Below are 22,051 nucleotides of genomic sequence, written 5' to 3'. Positions count from 1 at the left end.
CCCATCCATTCTCCCATTGATGCGGTGAAGTAGTCCTGTGCCCTTAGCAGAGAAACACCCCCAAAACATAACATTTCCACCTCCATGCTTGACAGTGGGGACGGTGTTCTTTGGGTCATAGGCAGCATTTCTCTTCCTCCAAACACGGCGAGTTGAGTTCATGCCAAAGAGCTCAATTTTTGTCTCATCTGACCACAGCACCTTCTCCCAATCACTCTCGGCATCATCCAGGTGTTCACTGGCAAACTTCAGACGGGCCGTCACATGTGCCTTCCGGAGCAGGGGGACCTTGCGGGCACTGCAGGATTGCAATCCGTTATGTCGTAATGTGTTACCAATGGTTTTCGTGGTGACAGTGCTCCCAGCTGCCTTGAGATCATTGACAAGTTCCCCCCTTGTAGTTGTAGGCTGATTTCTAACCTTCCTCATGATCAAGGATACCCCACGAGGTGAGATTTTGCGTGGAGCCCCAGATCTTTGTCGATTGACAGTCATTTTGTACTTCTTCCATTTTCTTACTATGGCACCAACAGTTGTCTCCTTCTCGCCCAGCGTCTTACTGATGGTTTTGTAGCCCATTCCAGCCTTGTGCAGGTGTATGATCTTGTCCCTGACATCCTTAGACAGCTCCTTGCTCTTGGCCATTTTGTAGAGGTTAGAGTCTGACTGATTCACTGAGTCTGTGGACAGGTGTCTTTCATACAGGTGACCATTGCCGACAGCTGTCTGTCATGCAGGTAACGAGTTGATTTGGAGCATCTACCTGGTCTGTAGGGGCCAGATCTCTTACTGGTTGGTGGGGGATCAAATACTTATTTCCCTCTGCAGAATGCAAATAAATTCATATACTTTCCACAATGTGATTTTCCGGATTTAATTTGTGATGTGCTATCTCTCACTGTTACCAATAACCTACCCTTCAATTATGGGCTGCTCATGTCTTTGTCAGTGGGCAAACTTACAAAATCAGCAAGGGATCAAATACTTATTTCCACCACTGTATATCACACAATGACAGTATACTTATCCACGCTCATCCTTTGCCCTTGGCCCGCCTAGTTCCCACTCCCTCATATATACAAAGTGCATTTAACGTGTGAATTAGCACATACTAACTGCTAAACCACTGCAGAAACAGCACTTTTGTGTGGTAGCAGTTAACATGTGCTAACTGATGCATTAACTGCTTAACATACTTTTGTAAAAGATTTCTTAAATTATAATTTAAAGTTGGGACTTCTGATTCTTACCAACACACATATATACCTTCCTTCCCTGATGGGAAAAAAAAAAAAAAAAAAGAGTTTATCTATTAGATAATTATAAGCCCCCCCCCCCCCCTAAATCACCACCACCATTTGTACTAGTATTTTACACTCCCTTAGGCAGTCCTTTCTGAGTGAAATACCAAATAAATTAAGGGCCCTGTTTACTAAGAGGCGCGTTAAAACGCATGCGCTGTGTAGACGCCCATAATATTCCTATGGCTGTCTACACTATTAGCAAGTGCTGTTTAGAACATGCTAAAAACACTAGCGCATCTTAGTCAACAGGGCCCTAAGAGTTTCTATGTTCTGTTTCTACAATGTTGTAACTCACAGTGACTCTTCAACACCTCTCTTTCATCAACTGGTGTTTCTGATGTGTGCACAGTTAAGTCTGGTTTTTTTTTTTTTTTAATATCTATATATATAAAACGCACCTCCAACGTTCCAATGAAGCCTCAAGCCGGATGAGGTGCCCGAGATATCCGGTTTGCCCTGCAGTCATAGCCCTCACGTCAAAATGCGATGACGTTGAGGGAGGGGTTGCGAATTACGTCAAGGGCGGGGCGGCAAAAGCACAACGCACGAGTTCCAACTTGCAGAGATTCGGACAGCAGCAGCGGAAACAGCGCTGCGAACTTTGACCACAAACTCGCAAACAAGTTAGTGAGGAATGGAGGGAGGGACAGGGGGCGATGGAACTCGGGAGGGACGGAGGTCTGGAACTCAGGAGGGAGGGAGGATGGTGGGGGGGGGGGGGGGGGGATTGATTACCTTGCTAGCGCCCGTTTCATTTTTTCCCGAAACGGGCATTTACTACTACTACTTGACATTTCTAAAGCACTACTAGGGTTACGCAGCGCTGTACAATTTAACATAGAAGAACAGTCCCTGCTCAAAGGAGCTTACAATCTAAAGGACAAATGTACAGTCAGTCAAATAGGGGCAGTCTAGATTTCCTGAAAGGTATAAAGGTTAGGTGCCGAAAGCAACATTAAAGAGGTGGGCTTTGAGCAAGGATTTGAAGATGGGTAGGTGGGGGGGCTTGGCGTAAGGGCTCAGGAAGTTTATTCCACGCATAGGGTGAGGCGAGACAGAATGAGCAGAGTCTGGAGTTGGCGGTGGTGGAGAAGGGTACTGAGAGGAGGGATTTGTCCTGTGAGCGGAGGTTACGGGTGGGAACGTAAGGGGAAATGAGGGTAGATAGGTAATGAGGGGCTGCAGACTGAGTGCATTTGTAGGTAAGAAGGAGAAGCTTGAACTGTATGCGGTATCTGATTGGAAGCCAGTGAAGTGACCTGAGAAGAGGGGTGATACGAGTATATCGGTTCAGGCGGAATATGAGACGTGCAGCAGAGTTCTGAACAGATTGAAGGGGCATTTCTTACTAGTATATATATAGTTTTGATTTAATTTAATAATGCCTTATATTTTTTGAATTATTTAATAAAAGCATAAATCAATATTTTCTGAGCTCATTTCTCTTTTATTCTAATCAACTTTCTACTCTCAAAGGAGGTCATTTACTAATGGTTATATGTGTTTTCTGCTGCAGGGCCCATTTTATTCCTATGGGCCCTGCAGCAGACAGTGCACACCAGCCATTAGTAAAAACTCCAAAGTGTTTGACTATGCCTGGTTTTTGCCTATACACCTTACCTTTCTACCCCCTCCCACTTTTACAAAGCTGCGTGGCAATGCTGACACAGCCCATTAATTTTGAATGGGCTGTGTCGGCATTACCTCACCGGCAGCCGCTAGCACGGCTTTGTATGGGGTGGGGTGGGGAATAGATAAATCTGGTGAAATGTACATAAACATTTTTTAAACTTTGCTCCAATAGTGCGCTTGGTGTAAAACATTTAATTCATCTCTGACAAAACAGCGAAGATGACTCAAAAATCAACAGACGATGCTCCAGAAGGTCAAAATGTTTATTGCGAAGCAAACGAGACCCGACACAGCTGTGTTTCGGCCAACAAGGCCTGCATCAGGAGTCTCTTAAGTTGTAGTGAAATGTCCATTTGGAACAGTGTTTGTAGTTTAAACGAAGAAAGCAAAAAGCGAACTGGGCACTCCGTGCATCAAAATAGATGAAAAACTCGCTTAGGCTTCTGGGCTCTAAGCAAAAGCCCGTGTGAAAAGAGCTCTGTTGATTTTTTGAGTCTTCTCTGCTGTTGCGTCACTCATCTTCCATCCTGCGAGGATTTGCTTCTTCTGTGTACGCATCGATTGACCTGTTAATACACCATACTATATGAAATGTACACAGATTCTCAAGCATTAAAATACATACTAGTCCTTGGTCAAACAGCTCCTTTTCTTCATTACTCCACTTTATTGGACTGCTGCCTGGCTTAGCAGGAGTACGCAACCTAAATGATGAAAAAGGAAAATGGTCTTAATTATATTTAAAGAAGAAGGAATGCCACTATTTATTATAGCAGATTAGTTTAAAAGAAAAAAAAGATACATACGTGACTTTTACTGGTTTCTTTTGGGGACTGTGGAATAAACACAAAATCTATTCTTAAAATATACTTATAGTGTGAATTTTTGACAAAACAGGTTACGATGTTTTTAGAAACATCGTGCTGTAATATTTCTACCGATTCTATTCCCCATTGAGTTTTCCCTCAAGCAAATAACCAGAAAGATTCCTGCACTTACCTTTTCAACCTGTCATTTTCTTCTGCATCGGGCCATAATTTGTGTGGAAGGGGTTTATTAGACAAATAATATCTGCAAAGCCTATTAAGGAATGTTTGCTATATAACAATTAAAAAAAGGAAAACTAAAGAGCACAAATTTTATCTAATATTTAATCCTACACTAGTAATAAAATGTGCCAGACTTACATACCCACAAACCTACCAAAAGACAAGTAGTATACCTCCGCATTAAGTACTTATGTAAGTAAGTTTAGCACTATCAGAAATGGCCAAACTACAGCCTATGAGCTGAAACTAGCACACAAAAGCCTTTAATCTGGTCCAGCTATTATTAAAAAAACTTTTAGGTGAACAAAGGCACTAGCATGTCATCCATTAGCTCTGTGGCTGTCCCTGTTGACGTTATCCAAAGCCTGACATTGTAGATCTTTAACCAAGAGGTCAAAGACAGATGTAGAGCTACAGAGGCACTGTTTCCCCAGCTTGCAGAAGGTGAAAGTAACACAGGAAGGTTGAGAAAAAGGCAGTTAACAGTCAAACAAACAGGCAGTAGAGGAGACAGCCACAGCCTACGGTATCTGACTGGTCTGGAAGAAAGATGCAGAGGCAGAAAACTGTTGCAATTCTGATGAGTATAGGAAGCATGGATGGAAACCAAGCTTTGGGTACCTCGGCTTGGAACAGCATCGAAATAACCTTTTTGCACTTCGAGTGGGCACAGGGACCGGGAGAAGTCATTTGCACACAAAAACAGCAGTTACAACCCTAGCTATCTTTCTAGACAGATCAAATGGATCATCTCAGCCTGCCACCATCTCTATGTCGTTATGAGGCCCTTTTACTAAGTCGTGTAAGCGTCTACGCGTGCCCAAATGGAATTACTGCTCGGCTACTGCGTGGCTCTTGCGGTAATTCATTTTTGGCGCGCGTCCAAAGTGCAAAGTGTGCAAAGTGGCATTTGGCGTGCGTAGGTCATTACCGCCCGGTTACCATATGAAACTTTACCACTAGGTCAATGGCTGGCGGCAGGGCCGCCGAGAGACTGGGCTGGGCCCGGGGCAAGGCTGCCCCCGGGGCCCCGCTCCTGCCCCCTGGGGCCCCGCTCCTGCCCCCCGGGGTCATCGTTGTCGCCGCCCCCCTCCACCACCGGGCCGTGCCCACCTGAATTCAAATCATAGCGCCTCACCTCGACCTCGCTTCGTGTGAAAGAAGCGCAGCAGGGCCAGTCTGCAGATAGCCTCACTTCAGGGCTTCCCTCCCTGTGTCCCACTCTCGCGCAAGTTACGTCAGACGAGGGCGGGACACAGGGAGGGAAGGCCCGAAGGGAGGCGATCTGCAGACTGCCGCTGCTGCCCTTCTTTCACAAGGAGCGAGGTGAGGTGCTATGATTTGAATTCAGGGGGGCCCGGCCCGGTGGTGGACGGAGAGGGGGTGGGTGGAGGGGACTGCGGCGCCAGGCCCCCCTTGGAGGCCCAGGCCCGGGGAATTTTGTCCCCCCTGCCCCCCTCCTCTCGGCAGCCATGGCTGGTGGTAAGGTCTCAGACACAAAATGGACGCGTGGCAATTTTCATTTTGCCACATGTCCATTTTCGGCAAAAAAGGCATTTTTTTACAGGTGCGCTGAAAAATTATTCTGCGCTCGCCCAAAACACGTGTCTACCCTACCACAGTCTGTTTTTCAGTGCACCTTTGTAAAAGGGTCCCTATATCATATATCCTGAATTACAAGTTGTGTTCCTTGCTCCTGCGACAGATAGTCTCACTGGTGCCCTGAATAAGGCGAAACTCCAACTCCCAAACTGGAGCTCCGAGAGGGGACCCCTCTCCCCAGCCCTGGTGCAGGCAAATGCTACTAACAGGGTCCTGCATAAGAGAAAAGCTTGCCTACCTCTGAAGTATATGAGCCTAGTTTTGTATCTAATACTCACAAACCATGCAAGGTACCTTTTTTGATTTTGCTCAGTCAAATCATAGATTCCAACACACATACCTACAGCACCAGAAAGGGGAAGGTAAAACATATTTCCGAAGGATACTCTTCCTCAAGCAGCATTTTCTGAATAATAGCTCTGTTCTCCTCACTAATGGAGCTATCCAGGGCCCAGGGCTGAAATAAAGAAAAGTGACATTTTGTGCACTTAATGATTCTGGATAATAATTATGTGAAATGGTCACAAAGCCAAATATTTTTAAGTCTTACTGTTTTACATTGATCAGATCTTAAGCACTGACAAGGCAGGTCTACAGGAGAAAAAAAAGACTTCAGCATAACGGTCACCTGAGAAGTAACTAGGCTAAACCGTATTAACCGTCATAAATCATAAAAAGCTTCCTCCTCCCTTAATTTTTTTCAATTCTCCTTTTAATTTCAAACTTTTTTATATATATAATTACGGCATCCAGAAAATCACTTTGCTTTGTTGAGCCACGCTCTACGGAGTTTCTCCGTTTCACCAGAATAAGCTTCTGCAGAAGCTGCCTCATGACATTTGCCATTCTCAATCTTTTAGCGGGACCCACTGATTTGTCACCACTGGGCCGTCAAATATGGCCAGACAAAGCTAAGTGGTTTTTTGGATGTTGTAATTATATTATAAAAGTTTGAAATTAAAAGGACAAAAAACTGAAAAAAATAAAAGGAGGAGCAGGTTTTTTAATGACTTATGAGAGTTAATACAGTTGAGCCTAATTACTTATCAGGTGACTGTTTTCTTTTCCTCCTGTACACCTTCCTTGTGAATGCTTAAGATCTGATCGGTGTAAAATAGTAAGAGGTCCTTTTACTAAGGTGTGCTGAAAAATGGCCTGCGCTAGTGTAGGCTCGTGTTTTAGACGCGCGCAGATCCATTTTTCAGCGCGCCTGTAAAAATAAAAAAGCCTTTTTTTGGGGGGGGGGGGGTGGGGGGGGGGGGGGGGGGGGGGGTGGGGGGGGGGGGGGGGGACGAAAATGGACATGCAGCATAATAAAAATTGGCGGGTGTCCATTTTGGGTCCGAGACCCTACCGCCACCCATTCACTTAGCGGTAAGATCTCACGTGTTAACCGAGTGGTAATCGTCAATTCGCATACGCTGCCGATTACCACCCTGTTTGTGCCGCGCATTCGAAAATAAAAAATATTTTCGGACGCGCGTAGAAAATGCAATTACCGCCCGGGCCACGCGGTAGCCCACATAGACGCCTACACAGCTTAGTAAAAAGGTCCCTAAGACTTAAAAATATTTGGTAGTGTATACATAGGCATAAGTCTTTTTGCCAATAAAGAGAATGAGTTAAAACGATCACAAAGCAAATACATTTATGTCAAATCACAACTTTGAAATCTAAGCTAAAAGAGACAGCAACAGATACCATTCTTCGAGCAACAATATGGCTAAGTTTGATGGTCATCTCCTTGACAATTTCAAAGTTACTGAGAAAAATTTTACAGACACTGAAAATAATTTTACAAACATAGTTGACTCAAGTAATGAGAAATAACAGATGTCAAGTCTTCTCCAAGTTGCAGTAATCCTAGTTCTAAAGATGGGACGTCCTTCCAGTCACAAACATTTGTTACTCAAACAGATTTATCAATTTATTTCATTTATATCCCGATAGATCAGGTTCAATGTGGCTGACAGTACAAAAGTGATGCGGAATAGCATACATTAAATAGTAATAACAAAATAAGAGCCCTGTTTATTAAGGCGCGTTAGCATTTTTAACACGCCTACAATCAGCGTGCACACGGTTAACGCATGTTAAAGATGCTAACGCACCTATGAGAGTCCTAAATGAGGACTGAGTAATTGCAATATGGAAACGAATGCTAGACGCAAAAAGCTAACAATTTATAGTCATCTATATATAATAACAATTAGATTGGAACTGAGAAATTTAATAATTGTACAATTAGGGGTTTAAATTAATTATGACCATCCGTGAGAAATTGCTTAAACAGAGAGGCTTTAAGGTATTTCTGGAATTAAGTTCAGTTAAGCAATAGTTATACCAAGAACACACCAATTTTCTTTGGTACTGGGATATACCTCCTTTCTGAACCAACTGAACCATTAATGCCTGTTTACTAAGGTGCAATATAGGCACGTTAGTGTTTTTAACGAGCGTAAATGGTTTACACATGTTAAACGCTAAAGTGCCTATAGAAATGTATATGCACGTTAGTGTTTAACGCGCCTTAACTTTAAAGGTGCGTTAGGAACGCTAATGCACCTTAGCAAACATACCCCTAAGCTTCAATGCCCTCTCCAGCTGAAGAACACCGGTTTTACTTCTTTAAAGTTACAGCACAAGCAGGGGAGAAGGACCGAATATAGGCCAAAAATTCTCCCTGCAAAGTCAATGTGTCTCCCAAAAAGGTTTTAAAAAAACATTTTGACGTTGTATGATCATCTAAAATAAATCCGTTGATTGCAAACGTAACGGACCTTTGTTTCATACAAAATACTTACTACGAGGCCTATATCAGTTTTCCAGGTTGAATCAAGGTAATGATCCTGTCTGAAACCACCAGCTGCTCTTTCATAGTCTCTAAAATACCAATTCAAGATAGAAAGACGATGATGATCAATTACAGAGCTTAAACAAGTGATTTGTGTCTACTAAAAATAAGCTCAAATTGTGAACTGTACAAACACAGACAAATTTAATTGCACGCTGAATTCTTACATGTTGCTATATTCAATCAGCAATCTTTATTAATGCATATATTAGGTTTTCATACAACACTACCAGCCTGAGTAAGTCCAAACCTCTCATATCTTGGAAGCCAGACAGGGTCTGGCCTCACTGTACTGGACGAGTGCTGTGGGGTACAGAAAGCAATGGCAAACTAATATAGTATCTTGCCAAGAAAGCCACAGACATCTGGTGGGCTGATATCACCAAATTCTGTTAAAACAGATAGGTTTACTATCATCACAATGGTTTTCAGAGCCTCCCAAGTCTCTTTTTTCAGCTGTATTATTTAGCACTAATACAGAAGTGAACTGAAAATCAATAAACAAATTGCAAGAAACAGCCATGCTGCGTGTGTCCCGTAAAGCTAGCCATTCAAAGAGAACACCTGAAAAGGCAATATTTCTTTTCAGCTGCTGACATCTGTGTGCGAGACAAACAAGGTTTCTAAAGTATCTAAATGTTTATATAAAACTATAGCGACTGAAAGTAAAAACGTCATTAATTGGGCCTTTTCAGGTTCAGAGCTGCAGCAACCCCAAGCCCAGCACAAAATGGAGGGATGTCCCGAAAACCTGACTGGCTGGGTGTGTCCTGAGGACTAGGTTTAGAATCCCTGATCCAGAGAGACTCAGGGTGGAGTGAGGAACCAAGCACCCTCTACCCCTAACTGTAAGACATTCTATCGATGCTGGGGCTTCCCAGAAATTGAAAATGGCCGCTACTGAAATCTGGTTAGCTACCCCACAGAAATATCTTCATTCGCTCATAGACCCACATACCTACCTTTTTACCACTGTCCTTTTTTCTACAGTCAATCAGAGCACATACTCTATTAATCAACAAAACTGTTCACCAGCTACTCAAACATCTCATTTCCATATTTCATCCACACATCTTCTGTCAAGCAACCCTCACACTGTTCACCAAGTAATACACACCTTTCCAATCCCCCAAATCAATCTAACACACATACAGACCTGACAACATCTATATAATTGGTCACTCTGCTTCCCTGGATGGCTGGCTGGCTGGGTTCGTAACAGCATGCAAATAAGCTGACGTCAGCTCGCCTCCAGCGTTCCCTTCCCTCTCAGTGTCCCGCCCTCGAGGAAAGATGAAATGACCTCAGAGGAGGGCGGGACACTGAGAGGAAAGGCTGGAGGCGAAGGTTACAGGTTACAGAAAGGTGCTCCGATTGAGCAGTTCTCCGCTGGAGGGAGTAAGAAAGTCATATGAGATATTTTTCTGTCCATGGAATGCTCACGATAAAAAAAGAACGAAAATTAAGCAGCTACAGTAGGATGTGAACCGCAACTTCTGGCTCTCTACTCTGGTTCTTACCTGGCTGCTCTAACCATTAGGCTACTCCTCCCCTTGGATGTCTGTGTGGCCACTTTATAGTATGGATGTTCCTATGCTGGCCTGTGATGTCCACATCCCTTGTCTTGCCCCTTCACAGTTTGGATATTTCAGTTTGTAAAATGCATGCTCATGTTGGATGGAGCCAGCACTGGACGTCCATTTCTCATGTCAGCAGATCTTGTTCTTAAAATACATGAGAAATGGGCGTCCATATTCTAAATTGGACATCCTTTCTGAATTAAATGTATATCCTTTGATTGTATAAGGCTGATTTCAATTAAACAAAGGTATCATGGTTCAGAACTTGTAATTCTCACTAGCATATCATACTTGAGGTCCACACATTTTATCAAGATAGTATAACAAACCTCAATTAAGTATAGAAGAAAGAAAATTAATTATTAAAAACAAACGTAGAGAGTCTGATTTAGCCCTAGTGCAACAAGGTATACTGTATCCATACTGGGTAAAGCAACAAAAATATACTTATTTTGTACATCAAGAACATAAGAATAGCCATACTGGGTCAGACCAGCCCAGTACCCTGTTTCCAAAAGTGGCCAAGCCAGGTCACATTTACCTGGCAGAAACCCAAACAGTGGCAACATTCCATGACACCAATCCCAGGGCAAGCGGTAGCTTCCCCATGTCTGTCTCAATAGCAGACTATGGCCTTTTCATCCAGGAACTTGTCCAAACCTTTTTAAAACCTAAATATCAATAATTTATAAGAACGAAAACTCAAAGCCTCATGAAATACGTAGAGGCATACTCTGATAATTACAGCATCATGCATGCAACACAAAGGGGAGAATTCAATAAATGATGTCAGGATGATCTGCCCTAAGCTAGTATTATGTACACAAGAACATAAGAATAGCCATACTGGGTCAGACCAATGGTCCATCTAGCCAAGTATCCTGCTTCCAACAGCAGCCAATTCAGGTTGCAAGTACCTGACAGAATCCCAAATAGTAGCAAGATTCATGCTACTGATCCCAGGGATGAGTGGTGGTTTTCCCCACGTCTATCTCAATAGCAGATTATGAACTTTTCCTCCAGGAACTAGACCAAACCTTTTTTAAACCCAGATATGCTAACCACTTTTACCACATCTTCTGGCAACGAGTTCCAGAACTTAACTATTCATTGAGTGAAACAATATTTCTTCCTATTTGTTTTAAAAGTATTTTCATTTAACTTTGTTGAGTGTCCCCTAGTCTTTGCCCTTTTTGTAAGAGTAAATAATCAATTTACATTTACCCGTTCTACATCACTCAGGATTTTGTAGACCTCTATCACTGCCCCCCCCCCCCAGCCATCTCTTTCCATGCTGAAGAGTCCCAACCTCTTTAGCAGTTCCTCGATGAGAGGAGTTCTATCCCCCTTACTCATTTTGGTAGCCCTTCTTTGAACCTTTTCTAATTTTGATACATCTTTTTTAAGATACAGCGACCAGAATTGCAAACAATACTCAAGGCATGGTCATATCTTGGAGCAATACAGATGTATTATAATATTCTTTGCCGTATTTTCCAACCCTTTCCTAATAATTCCTAACATTCTATTTGTCCTTTTTTTTTTTGTTGCTGCCATCACACACTGGACAGAAGATTTCAGCATATTGTCCATGATGACACTTAGATCTTTTTTCTTGGGTGCTGATTCCTAGAATTTGGATTATTCTTCCCAATGTGCATCACTTCGCATTTGTCCATATTAAATCTCATCTGCCATTGCATGTCTTCCTGCAAATTTTCACACTACACATGCATTTTAACAACTCTGAATAGTTTTGTGTCGCCTGCAAATTCACCTCTCTGTTTTCTAAGCCGAACGGCAATGCCGACACAGTCCATTCAGAGTTTTACAAATGATCAACAACCACATCAGGTGTAAAACTTTTTCGGACCTGTATTTGGAAACTTTATTTATACTACTACTACTCAACATTTCTAAAGCGCTACCAGACTTACGCAGCGCTGTACAGTCAAACATGAAGAAAGAGACAGTCCCTGCTCAAAAGAGCATACAATCTAAAGGCCATAACAACAGAGCCAATCAAATTAGGGCAGCATAGTACATCTGATTACACAATAGTTCATAGGGCCAGACTAATAGATCTAAATAGCTAAAGACAATTAAGGTATGCAAATGCAGACAATTAAGGTATTCAATACAGACAAATTAGTAGTGGTATTGAATAGAGGAGTAATGGTAAGGTTAAGTGCCATGAAGATGACCACCTATTAATGTAAGAATTCGTACATCGGCTCCTAAATTGTCTGTATATATTTACACACGCACACCACATGACCACAGGTGTACATACATTCCCATATAATGGATCCCTAACTAGCTATGAGGTCCCCTGGTCAGGTTTGGGCAGCCCTGTCTTAGGATCTAAAATATTTACATTAATCCCACTTCTTTCATTGTTGACATGTTCTACAGATAGCTTGTGTTGTGCTCTGGAGGACCAAGAGATGCACCATCACATCCAGTTGTCCCCGCAGCCTTCAGCCAGCTAGATCAGCGAGGTAAGCAGCAAAAACGGGTTATTAAAAAAAAAAAAAAATGCAAAACGAGAAACTTGGATGCATCCTAGAATCCATACAGCAGCAACAAGCGATAGTGAAGCAAATATAAAGCCCTCCCCCCTCACCCTCGCGGCCCTTCAGCCTCGTCCCCTTCGATATCCACATCCGCCTCTTCCGCCATAGCGAGCCGACATGCACAGAGAGACCCAAGGAGGTTTTTCCTTCCTTGCACAGACCCTCCGAGACCCAGACAGCGGTCCTCTTGGGCTATTTCTTATCCACAACAGGCAAGCCCAGTCGTGGCCTGACTTGCTAGACGAAGCATAGCTTGCAAAAAAAAAAAAAAAAGCGACGAAAGGTTAAGGCAGGAAAAGAAAAGGGAACAGTAGGTCAGGAAAGGACAGGGCAGGCCGAACACGGAAATTCCGAACGAGCAGATTAGGCCATCGTACGTTCCTTCCCCCCGGCCCCCACCGGGTGAACACAAAGATCCACTGACGTCACAGAAAGCTTTTAACCAATAGCATCGCGCGATTCGCGTTCCCTCCTCCTCCCTTGCTCTACTACTGTCTGTGACTGTGGGATATAGACTTGACTTTATTATCTCTTTGGAGGTTAGTTTAGCTTCCATCTTTTTTGTGGGCTGACCTACCTTCCTGCCCCAGTTGCGGAATGTTGTTACACCCGAAAATGAGCCGCATATGCTGCAGGCTGAAAGCTCGGGCCCTGTCTGCAGGGAGTTCATATTTGCCTTCTGGAGTTTGTGGGGCTCCGGTAAGTAGTAGAGAGGAGGAGAAGGGCTGCTGCTGCTGCACTTGCTGAAAATGTCACTAGTGAGTGCATGCTGCATCTCTAATTCCTTAAGGCTTTTTGCTCATTCGGGGGTGTTAACTTTTCTACAAATAAAAACAGCTTTGATCAAATTATCTCCTGGGTTATAATTGTAAAAGTGTGGGGGCTGTACCGTTTTTTCTTTTCAAAACACTTTATTAACAAACAAACAGGAATGTTGCAAAATAACTCTCCTCTCGTGTGTCTGGGCAAAAAACTCTTTATTTGGGAGTCAATCCCCTTCTTATATACTCTATGAATATTCATGGATATTACATGTATTATCATTACTATTGGTTACATTTTGCTTACACAACCATGATCATGCATTGCTTACAAGAACAACTCTACATGAACAGCTCGTGAACCTGCTCAGGAATGTACAAACATCACCTGCTATTCTGCTACTTTCTCAGGAAAGAACAAAAACATCACATGCTAGATTCTCAGGAATATACAAAACATCATCTGCTGCCTGTATCCAAATACATTCTATCTACATCTCCACCTTTTTTTTTTTTTTTTTTTTTTTAATGAAATCTCCGTGGTGTGCCAGCTGGAGATGGAGGTGGAGATGTTTGTAATAGCTTATAAACATATTGAGCAGAGTGACGTGTTGGAGCGAATGGACGAGGAAAACATAAAGAAAAAAGGTTAGGAATGCATTGTATACAACAGCAAAAAATAGTGAAAACAAAAATACCAATGACTAAATACTGGATAATAGGGCGGAGCCAGGTCCAAGGGATCCATTGCCACAATTGATCCCATACATCAGAGAGTAGGTTATTATGAATAGTAATATGAGTAGTTAAATTCCGTAGGAAAGCTAATTGTTTGTCAATGGCCTTTGAATTGTCAGATAAATTAAAACAGCACATGTCCTGAAACTCTTCGCAACCATGATGGTTAAGTAATAAAAGATAATCAATGGCTGCTCGATTTTGTAAAACTCCATGACGTAATTGCTGTTGCTCAGCATTAAGTAAACTAATAGCAGTGGAGGTTGCATTGATTGATTTAATTGCCCAACAGGCTAATTCACGAATATTTTTTGCATTTGCCGCTGCCAATGCAGGGACACCTATTAATGAAAATGCAAGTGCCAGATATTCAGTTTGACTCAGAAATTTAACATTATCATTGCAATTGGCAGCAAGGGTCATACGCTTGGATCGCATATGTGAGGAGTTAGAAAATAAAATATGTTTACTGGGAAGTACCATAGTGAGTCGACTTAGACAGCATGTAGTACCATCAGATATATTAGCTGGAATATAATTAAAGGTATACATTCCACATGACCAAAACCAGCCAGGGGGTAAATGAGTAAATTTATAAATATATGAAACATTTTCGTAGGAGCTACAATTTAACAAAGTTGGTCCAAAATTAACACAATTTGATCGGGTACAATTAACCATACGAGCACATGTCATATTGATACTAGCTATTTGATTGGTTCTCACATGCATTGCCAAAGTAGGCGGCAACAGGGTTTGTGTTCCCCAATTATGGTATTCATAAGAAGCATTTCGATAGGATGAATTAACAGGAAGCTGTGAATAAAACCAAGTATCATTTTGCATATCTTTAGGATCATGACATACTGGAATCAGGCAAGTTGCCAAAACTTCTCCAACTGCCTTTTGATGAGAAAGACAGAAATCAGTTTGGTTCAGTGAAATTGCAAACGCTTCCCAAATATTTTTTGTGGGAAGTAATTGTGACTGTCCACAAGGTATGTACAAACAACAACACAGTAGAAGCAATGTAATGGAATTAGCATTAAGCGCTGCAATAATAGCCACTACGAAGTTATCATCAGTCTTTTCAATATGAGCTTTTTCTAAAGTCTCTGTAGCTTGTTGACTCAAGGCTTTAATTTGTCCCCAAGTAACAGGAGCATTAGGTTGACGAGTCACTGACCGTTTGCGTGTTTGCATCTGCGGTCCTTGAAGGGTGAGTGTGAAATTGGGAATTGGGTTGTGAAGACCTTGATGCCACGACATGAGGTTTCACCCACTTTGCTGGAATCCACACCGGGCCAGAATCTGTTTGAACAGCAGCGTAACCACGACCCCAGGTAAGGAGAGGCACAGGGGAACTCCACTGATCAGAAGGTAGTTGTCGGTATATGACCAAAGGACGAGATAAAGGTGGGGCAGGAGTACGAAAATGTTGTTCAAATCTGGAAGAAAAAGTTTTTGTAGCAGGATTATTGATGAGATTGAGATGATTCAGTGTGTAAAGGATTTGTGCTAAGCATTCATCAATGCTTACTCTATGACGGAGAATACCGTCTTTTTTTGTAGTCAGATTACTTAAAGCAGTTTTCAGTGTGCGATTAGCACGTTCAACAATAGCTTGACCAGTGGAGTTATAGGGGATACCAAAAAGGTGCTCAATATGCCAGAGGGTCAGGAACTCCTGTAAGGAGGTGGAAGTATAAGCAGGGGCATTGTCTGTCTTGAGAGTTTTAGGAACACCCATGACCGCAAAAGCTTGGAGAAGATGAGAGCGGACATGAGATGTAGTTTCCCCTTTTTGTGCAGTGACCCACAAAAATCCAGAATGAGTATCAACAACCACATGAAGCTTAGACCATTGACCAAAAGGGGGAAAGTGAGTAACGTCCATTTGCCAGAGGCTATTAACTTCCAGACCACGAGGATTAACTCCAGGAAAAAAGGTAGTAGGAGCTGAAAAGGAACATTGTGGACAATTTTTGATAATAGCTCTAGCTTCTTCTAAAGAAATTTGAAACTGGCGAGCTAGGCTAGGTGCATTTTGATGATGAAGTTCATGACTGCAGTGTGCTGTGGAGAAAAAATGAAGATGGCGATCCGCTCGAGCATTCCCTTCAGACAGACCACCAGGAAAAGGTTGATGACTGCGGATATGACCTATAAAGAGAGAAGAAAGGCGATTCTCCAAGTAACCTTGGAGGGTTAACAGTAAAGCATAAAAAGAGGCATCCATTTTGAATGATACATAACTGTCGGGCATGCGACGGACAAGATTAGCACAATATTGACTGTCAACAATAAGATTCAGTGGTTGATCTGAAAATAAAGAAAGAGCCAGGATGATGGCAGCAAGCTCTGAACGTTGAGCAGAGGTTTGTGGAGAGGTAAATTTGACGTGCCATTTGTTCAGATTGTACCAAGTAACCACCCCACGAGTGGGACTACCATCTGTAAAGACGGTGAGAGCAGTAGGGAGTGGACGTAAAGAAATGGGATCATGAAGAGTGATTGGCAAAATGGATGTGCCCTGTATGCGAGGGTCTTTAGGATAGTGGCAATCTATAATACCAACATAAGTGGCTAAAATAAATTGCAAGTCGTCGGAGAACTGAATCATTTTTTCCCACTGCCACAAAGAATGAGGAATGATGAGTTTAAGAATGTCGAAACCAGTCATGAATGTTGCTCGCTCTCGAGCTTTAGTAATCAGCAAGGCTAGTTGCTGGGGCCATTGTGTAATAGTAGAATGGAGAGTATTCTGTAAATAGACCCATTCTATCAATTTCGGAGGAGTTGTATCTTGATATAAGACACCAAACGGTTGTCGGTGGGTGGGGTCTTTGAGAACGCAAAAACAAAAAAGGGCAAATGCATCTCGTCTATCTGTCCATTTTGTTTGTAAGATTTGATCCAATTGTGACAGAATTGTTTGTTGCGATGCAGTGAGTGTAATTAATTCAGCAGGTGTTTTATGACCTTTTAATGCGAGAAACAGGGGTTGTAAAAATTCTGTAGGAAGTTTCAAGTAGGGACGTAACCAATTGAGATTTCCTAAAATCTCTTGTAATTGATGTAATGTCGTGGGAGACTGTAAATTGAGATGAGGAGCGACAGGTTGGGCTGCAGCTTTAGTCATACGGAAACCTAGATATAAATAGGGTTCCTTTTCTTGAACCTTCTCTGAGGCAATTGTTAATCCTGAGGAGGCCAAGATAGAAATTAAAGTAGATTTCCAAGAAGGGGGAAGAGTTATCCCTGCAATTAGTATATCATCCATATAATGATATACCAAAAGTTGAGGGAAATAGGCACGAAATGGTTGCAAGGCTTGATGAACATAGTATTGACAAATAGTGGGTGAATTTAACATTCCCTGGGGCAAAACTTTCCAACAATACCTAGTAGTAGGGTGTGCATTATTGTAAACAGGTACAGTAAAAGCAAAGTATTTATAATCTTTTTCCTGGAGAGGAATTGAAAAAAAACAATCCTTCAGATCTATAATAGCTAATTGATAATCATAAGGAATCAAATTAGGATTTGGAATACCACATTGTAACGGGCCCATTGGTTCTAAAATCGCATTAATAGCTCGTAGGTCATGTAAAAATCTCCATTTTCCGGATTTTTTCTTGATCACAAATACCGGAGTATTATATGGAGAATTGGTAGGCTCAATGTGATTTAATTGTAATTGTTCTTCCACCAATTGATGTAAAATCAACAGTTTTTCTCTGGTAATCGGCCACTGCTCTACCCAAACAGGTTTGTCAGTTTTCCATTCCAAAGGAAGAGAAAAAGACATATTTATGAACTGTTAATCAGGTAGGATCAATGATGCATCTAATTGTTCCAAAAGGTCACGACCCCATAAATTAAAGGGTACTTGTAAAATACAGGGCTTAATATGTCCTAGAACCTTGGTATCGTTAGGATATGTAATAGATAACCATTGAGAACTTTGGGAGGCTGACTGAGTTCCCCCTATTCCTGTCACATGTGAAGTATCTTCAATGGGCCATTCCACAGGCCATTGTTTATAAGCTATGACAGAAACATCCGCCCCGGTATCTAATATACCAACAAAGGGCTTTTGTTGCAATAAAAATTGAGCAGTGGGTCGTGCATTAGAAACCGGTTTTAAAACTGCACTTACCTGTCGCGTAGATCCAAAGCCCCCTGTACGAGAGACAGTAGAAGGAATAGGTGCTGTAAAATATGGTAAAATAATTAATTGTGCCCACGAGTCCCCGGGAGAAATTGTTAAAGGTGATGAGGACCATACTTGAATTTTAACAATGCCTGTGTAATCAGCATCAATAACTCCAGGGATAACATGAATACCTGCCTTCGATGCAGAGGAGCGAGGTAATACTAAACCTACAGTAGCCGCTGGAATGGGTCCTTTAAAGGTAGTATTATATACCAAAACTTCATGAGGTAAGATGGCAGTTTTACATTCCGCTGCAATAAGGTCAATTCCTGCACTACCTTGTGTAGCAGTAGTACTATGAGCAAAAGACCCTTGCACTCCCTTTGGACCGAGGTTAGGAGTTAACCCGGAGCAAAGTTTTTTGGGGGTGGCGGTGTGGAATTAATTGGATTAGAGCGACATTGATTGGCCCAATGATATCCTTTTTGACATCGAGGACATTTTCGAGAAGGTCGAGAAGGTCCTTTTGCAAAGTTGGCACCCCCTCCTGGGGCTCTACACTGAGCTCGAAAATGTCCTGGTTTCTTACAATTAAAACACGTCCCCTGTGGCTTATTACCTTTTTGTATAGCTCCTGCTAACAAATTCATAGAATAACCATGAGTCCCCACATCTGCACATGCGCTCAATAAATCTGCTAAAGTAATTCCTGGGCGATGAGCTACAGTCTGCAATGCCTTTTTGCAATCTGAATTTGCATTTTCTTGGGCTAATTTAATCAATAACTCTGTTTGCGCATCAAGATTATCAATTTGCCTAGTTACAGCTTCCTGCAATCGATTAACAAATTGAAGGTAAGATTCGGTTGCACCCTGTTTAATTGATGCAAAAGATTTTGTTGGTTTATTCCCTTCTGGTGTTCTTTTAAATGCTCGCAAGATACAAGTGCCTATGGCTTGAAAACAGGTATCGTTTTGTTGAATTTGCATATCAAGGGTTGAAAATGGTCCCGATCCATAAATTTGATCAGGCACCAAATTAGTCCCAGTGATAAGTTGTGCTGCTTGCTTATATTCATTATCCCACACTACATATTGCGCAGGAGTTAACAGCATACGGAAAAGGTCTTTCCAATCTTTTGGAGTCATTAAGTAACCGTTACTAATCCCTTCTATCATGCCTTGAACAAATGAACTTTTTAAACCTGATTCTACGATAGCTCTACGTAATTCTCTCAAAACTTGATAAGGTAGAGCAGTCCATTCTGCATGATGTGTTTCGTTCCCTGCCTCTATTGTTGTAGTTCTAGTAACTGGGTATAAATTAGGATTAGGTTCCGAATTATCCCATAGATCATCGTTCCAAATGAATTCACCATTTTTTCGTGCTTGCTGTATACCTAATTGAATTAAACTAGGTCGTTCTACGCTCTTTGGTGTTTTGGTAATAATAACGCTATCATTAGCGTTGTTGTTTTGGATATTTTCAATTGGTTTATTAGGGGTAGTAGTAGTAAAGTCAGGAGTTTTGTTTTGCTCTTCCCTTCCCATATCGGTGGCCAGCCGACAAGAAGGAGGAGAAGGTGTAGGTCCAAGAGTCGCGGGAGGTAAAAGAGACCAGGTCTTGCCTGGCAATTTGTTGGATATATTTTCGTTAGTAATGCCTGTCAATCCAGAAGAGAGAATTACTATAGTAGAATATATCTCTCTCCAAGTCAATAATATAGGAGTCGAAACTCTAGGCTCTAAACGAAACTGCTGCCCTATCTTTTCCCATGTTTGAGGATCGAATGATCCCTTCTCTGGATACCAGGGACATTGACAAACTATTTCCTCAATTAAACGCTCTATATCTTTAAGAGTTATTGGATTTCGGGAGGAACCATATCTTTGCGTTATAGTATATAGCTCCTGTGCATGTTGTTTATGTGATGATGTTAAATTTCCCCCCATACTTACAGTGTTCCGTAGAAGGAATGGCGCGCTGACTGTTCCAGTCGTAGTAAGTACGTCACGTTTTCACCGATCACGTCGGGGATCACCAGATGTTGCAAAATAACTCTCCTCTCGTGTGTCTGGGCAAAAAACTCTTTATTTGGGAGTCAATCCCCTTCTTATATACTCTATGAATATTCATGGATATTACATGTATTATCATTACTATTGGTTACATTTTGCTTACACAACCATGATCATGCATTGCTTACAAGAACAACTCTACATGAACAGCTCGTGAACCTGCTCAGGAATGTACAAACATCACCTGCTATTCTGCTACTTTCTCAGGAAAGAACAAAAACATCACATGCTAGATTCTCAGGAATATACAAAACATCATCTGCTGCCTGTATCCAAATACATTCTATCTACACAGGAACAACCAACCCAACCAATTTTATAAAAAGATATTACATCAGCAGTTCACAAACTTTTTCAGCCTGCCACCACCTTGGTTCCATAAATTTATTACAGCGCCACTCCCTCACCCATTGAGGCTGTTATTCAAGCAAATTATTCAATATTTTAATAAAAGTTTTTAATTAATAAAATAAAGTATTGTTTAGTGTAGGTAAATAGTGTTATAGGCAGCCCTATTCGCCAAGCTATCAAGTTGATAAAATGGTTAAAAAAAAAAGAAATACTTAATTCTTAATTATTCACATTGCTATATTATACTTGTTCCTCTAGTGCAGCACCCCCACACTGCCACCTTGATTTCAGCACCCTCCCTAGACTAGTCCAACCCCCCCCCCCCCTCCCCAGGGGGGGCAGTACCACCCACTTTGAGAATCACTATATTACATTTAAATGTTAATAATAATAATAATCAGAGAAAAAAAATCTAAAAATAAACTACTACTACAAATCATTTCTACAGCGCTACCAGTCGTACGCAGCGCTTCACAATTGAACATGAAGAATATATAAAGTGAATCAATAGGATTAATAAATTCTTTTCAATTAGATAAAATACAAAGGGGTTCATTTTTAAAGCACTTAGACTTACAAATTTCCTTAGGTTACAATGTAGCTTTGTAGGTCTAAGTGCTTTGAAAATACGCCTCCAAGTGTGTCTCAAAAAGTAAAGCAAAGAGAATAACAAAAAAAAAATAAAGTACTTCCAAGATTAAGATCATTCGGTTATTTAGAAATATATATATATGGATTGCCAGACTTGTATGTATTGTTTGCATTTGTTCAAATTGACACTCAGTTCTGATGACACAATTTCTGTTACATATTGCAGCCATTCAGTTTTAGAAGTGGGCACTTGGTCTTTTCCACAGATGAGTAATTACACATCTAGCTGAGAACAGAAGATCTAATTAGAAGTTAAATTAGAGGGTGTAGGGCCAGATTCTATATAAGGCGCCTAAAAAATCCATGTGGTAAACATTTCCGCCTATTCTATAAGCAGCTCCTAGATTTAGGCGTGGTATATAGAATACGCTTAGTTGATACCGTAGCGCCTAAAAGTAGGTGCATCCATTTAAACCAGTGAAAATGTGGCATAATTCCCTGCACATAGACTTACACGCACTGGGCCAGATTCTATAACTAGGCATATAAATTTGAGAACGCCAATAAATAACCATTTCCCCGCCAATAACCATGGCCCTTTTGAACTGCACGCATTAGAATTTAGGCGCAGTACGTTCCTGAATACGCTTAGTGAGTTGTGCGCGTAAGTTCTATTTATTGCCAATTAGTGCTCATTATTGCTTGTTAAATGCTGTCATCAATGCTGATTAGCTTGTTAAGCCAATTCAGTTACACGCGTTGTTAGGAAACTTACC

The 22,051-nt window shown here is 41.6% G+C and overlaps 2 protein-coding genes across 10 annotated transcripts in view; one reads left to right on the top strand and one right to left on the bottom strand.

Annotated features, from left to right (window-relative positions):
- MYSM1 (Myb like, SWIRM and MPN domains 1) overlaps positions 1-12,970 on the bottom strand; it is a 62,377-nt gene extending 49,407 nt beyond the window's left edge. For 3 of the 6 annotated variants that reach the window (XM_030206706.1, XM_030206711.1, XM_030206710.1), the window contains exons 1-6: positions 12,648-12,970; positions 8,392-8,470; positions 5,974-6,044; positions 3,936-4,007; positions 3,743-3,769; positions 3,562-3,640 (exon numbers count right to left, since the gene is read on the bottom strand). In XM_030206706.1, the coding sequence (XP_030062566.1) occupies positions 3,562-3,640; positions 3,743-3,769; positions 3,936-4,007; positions 5,974-6,044; positions 8,392-8,470; positions 12,648-12,703 (384 nt within the window). In that variant the 5' untranslated portion in view covers positions 12,704-12,970. Of the gene's footprint in view, positions 1-3,561; positions 3,641-3,742; positions 3,770-3,935; positions 4,008-5,973; positions 6,045-8,391; positions 8,471-12,398; positions 12,514-12,647 lie in introns of those variants that run through there. The other 3 variants (XM_030206707.1, XM_030206709.1, XM_030206708.1) reach the window with 3 other exon arrangements.
- A 124-nt stretch (positions 12,971-13,094) lies between these two features.
- OMA1 (OMA1 zinc metallopeptidase) overlaps positions 13,095-22,051 on the top strand; it is a 99,181-nt gene continuing 90,224 nt past the window's right edge. For 3 of the 4 annotated variants that reach the window (XM_030207495.1, XM_030207492.1, XM_030207493.1), the window contains exon 1: positions 13,095-13,296. In XM_030207495.1, coding sequence (XP_030063355.1) covers positions 13,195-13,296 — 102 coding nt within the window. In that variant the 5' untranslated portion in view covers positions 13,095-13,194. Of the gene's footprint in view, positions 13,356-22,051 lie in introns of all 4 variants that reach the window. The other variant, XM_030207494.1, reaches the window with a different exon arrangement.

The sequence above is a fragment of the Microcaecilia unicolor genome, chromosome 6 (genome assembly GCF_901765095.1).
Source record: "Microcaecilia unicolor chromosome 6, aMicUni1.1, whole genome shotgun sequence".
NCBI lineage: Eukaryota > Metazoa > Chordata > Amphibia > Gymnophiona > Siphonopidae > Microcaecilia > Microcaecilia unicolor.
Note: the sequence above shows the minus strand (reverse complement) of the source record. Positions and strands in the feature narration are given on the sequence as shown.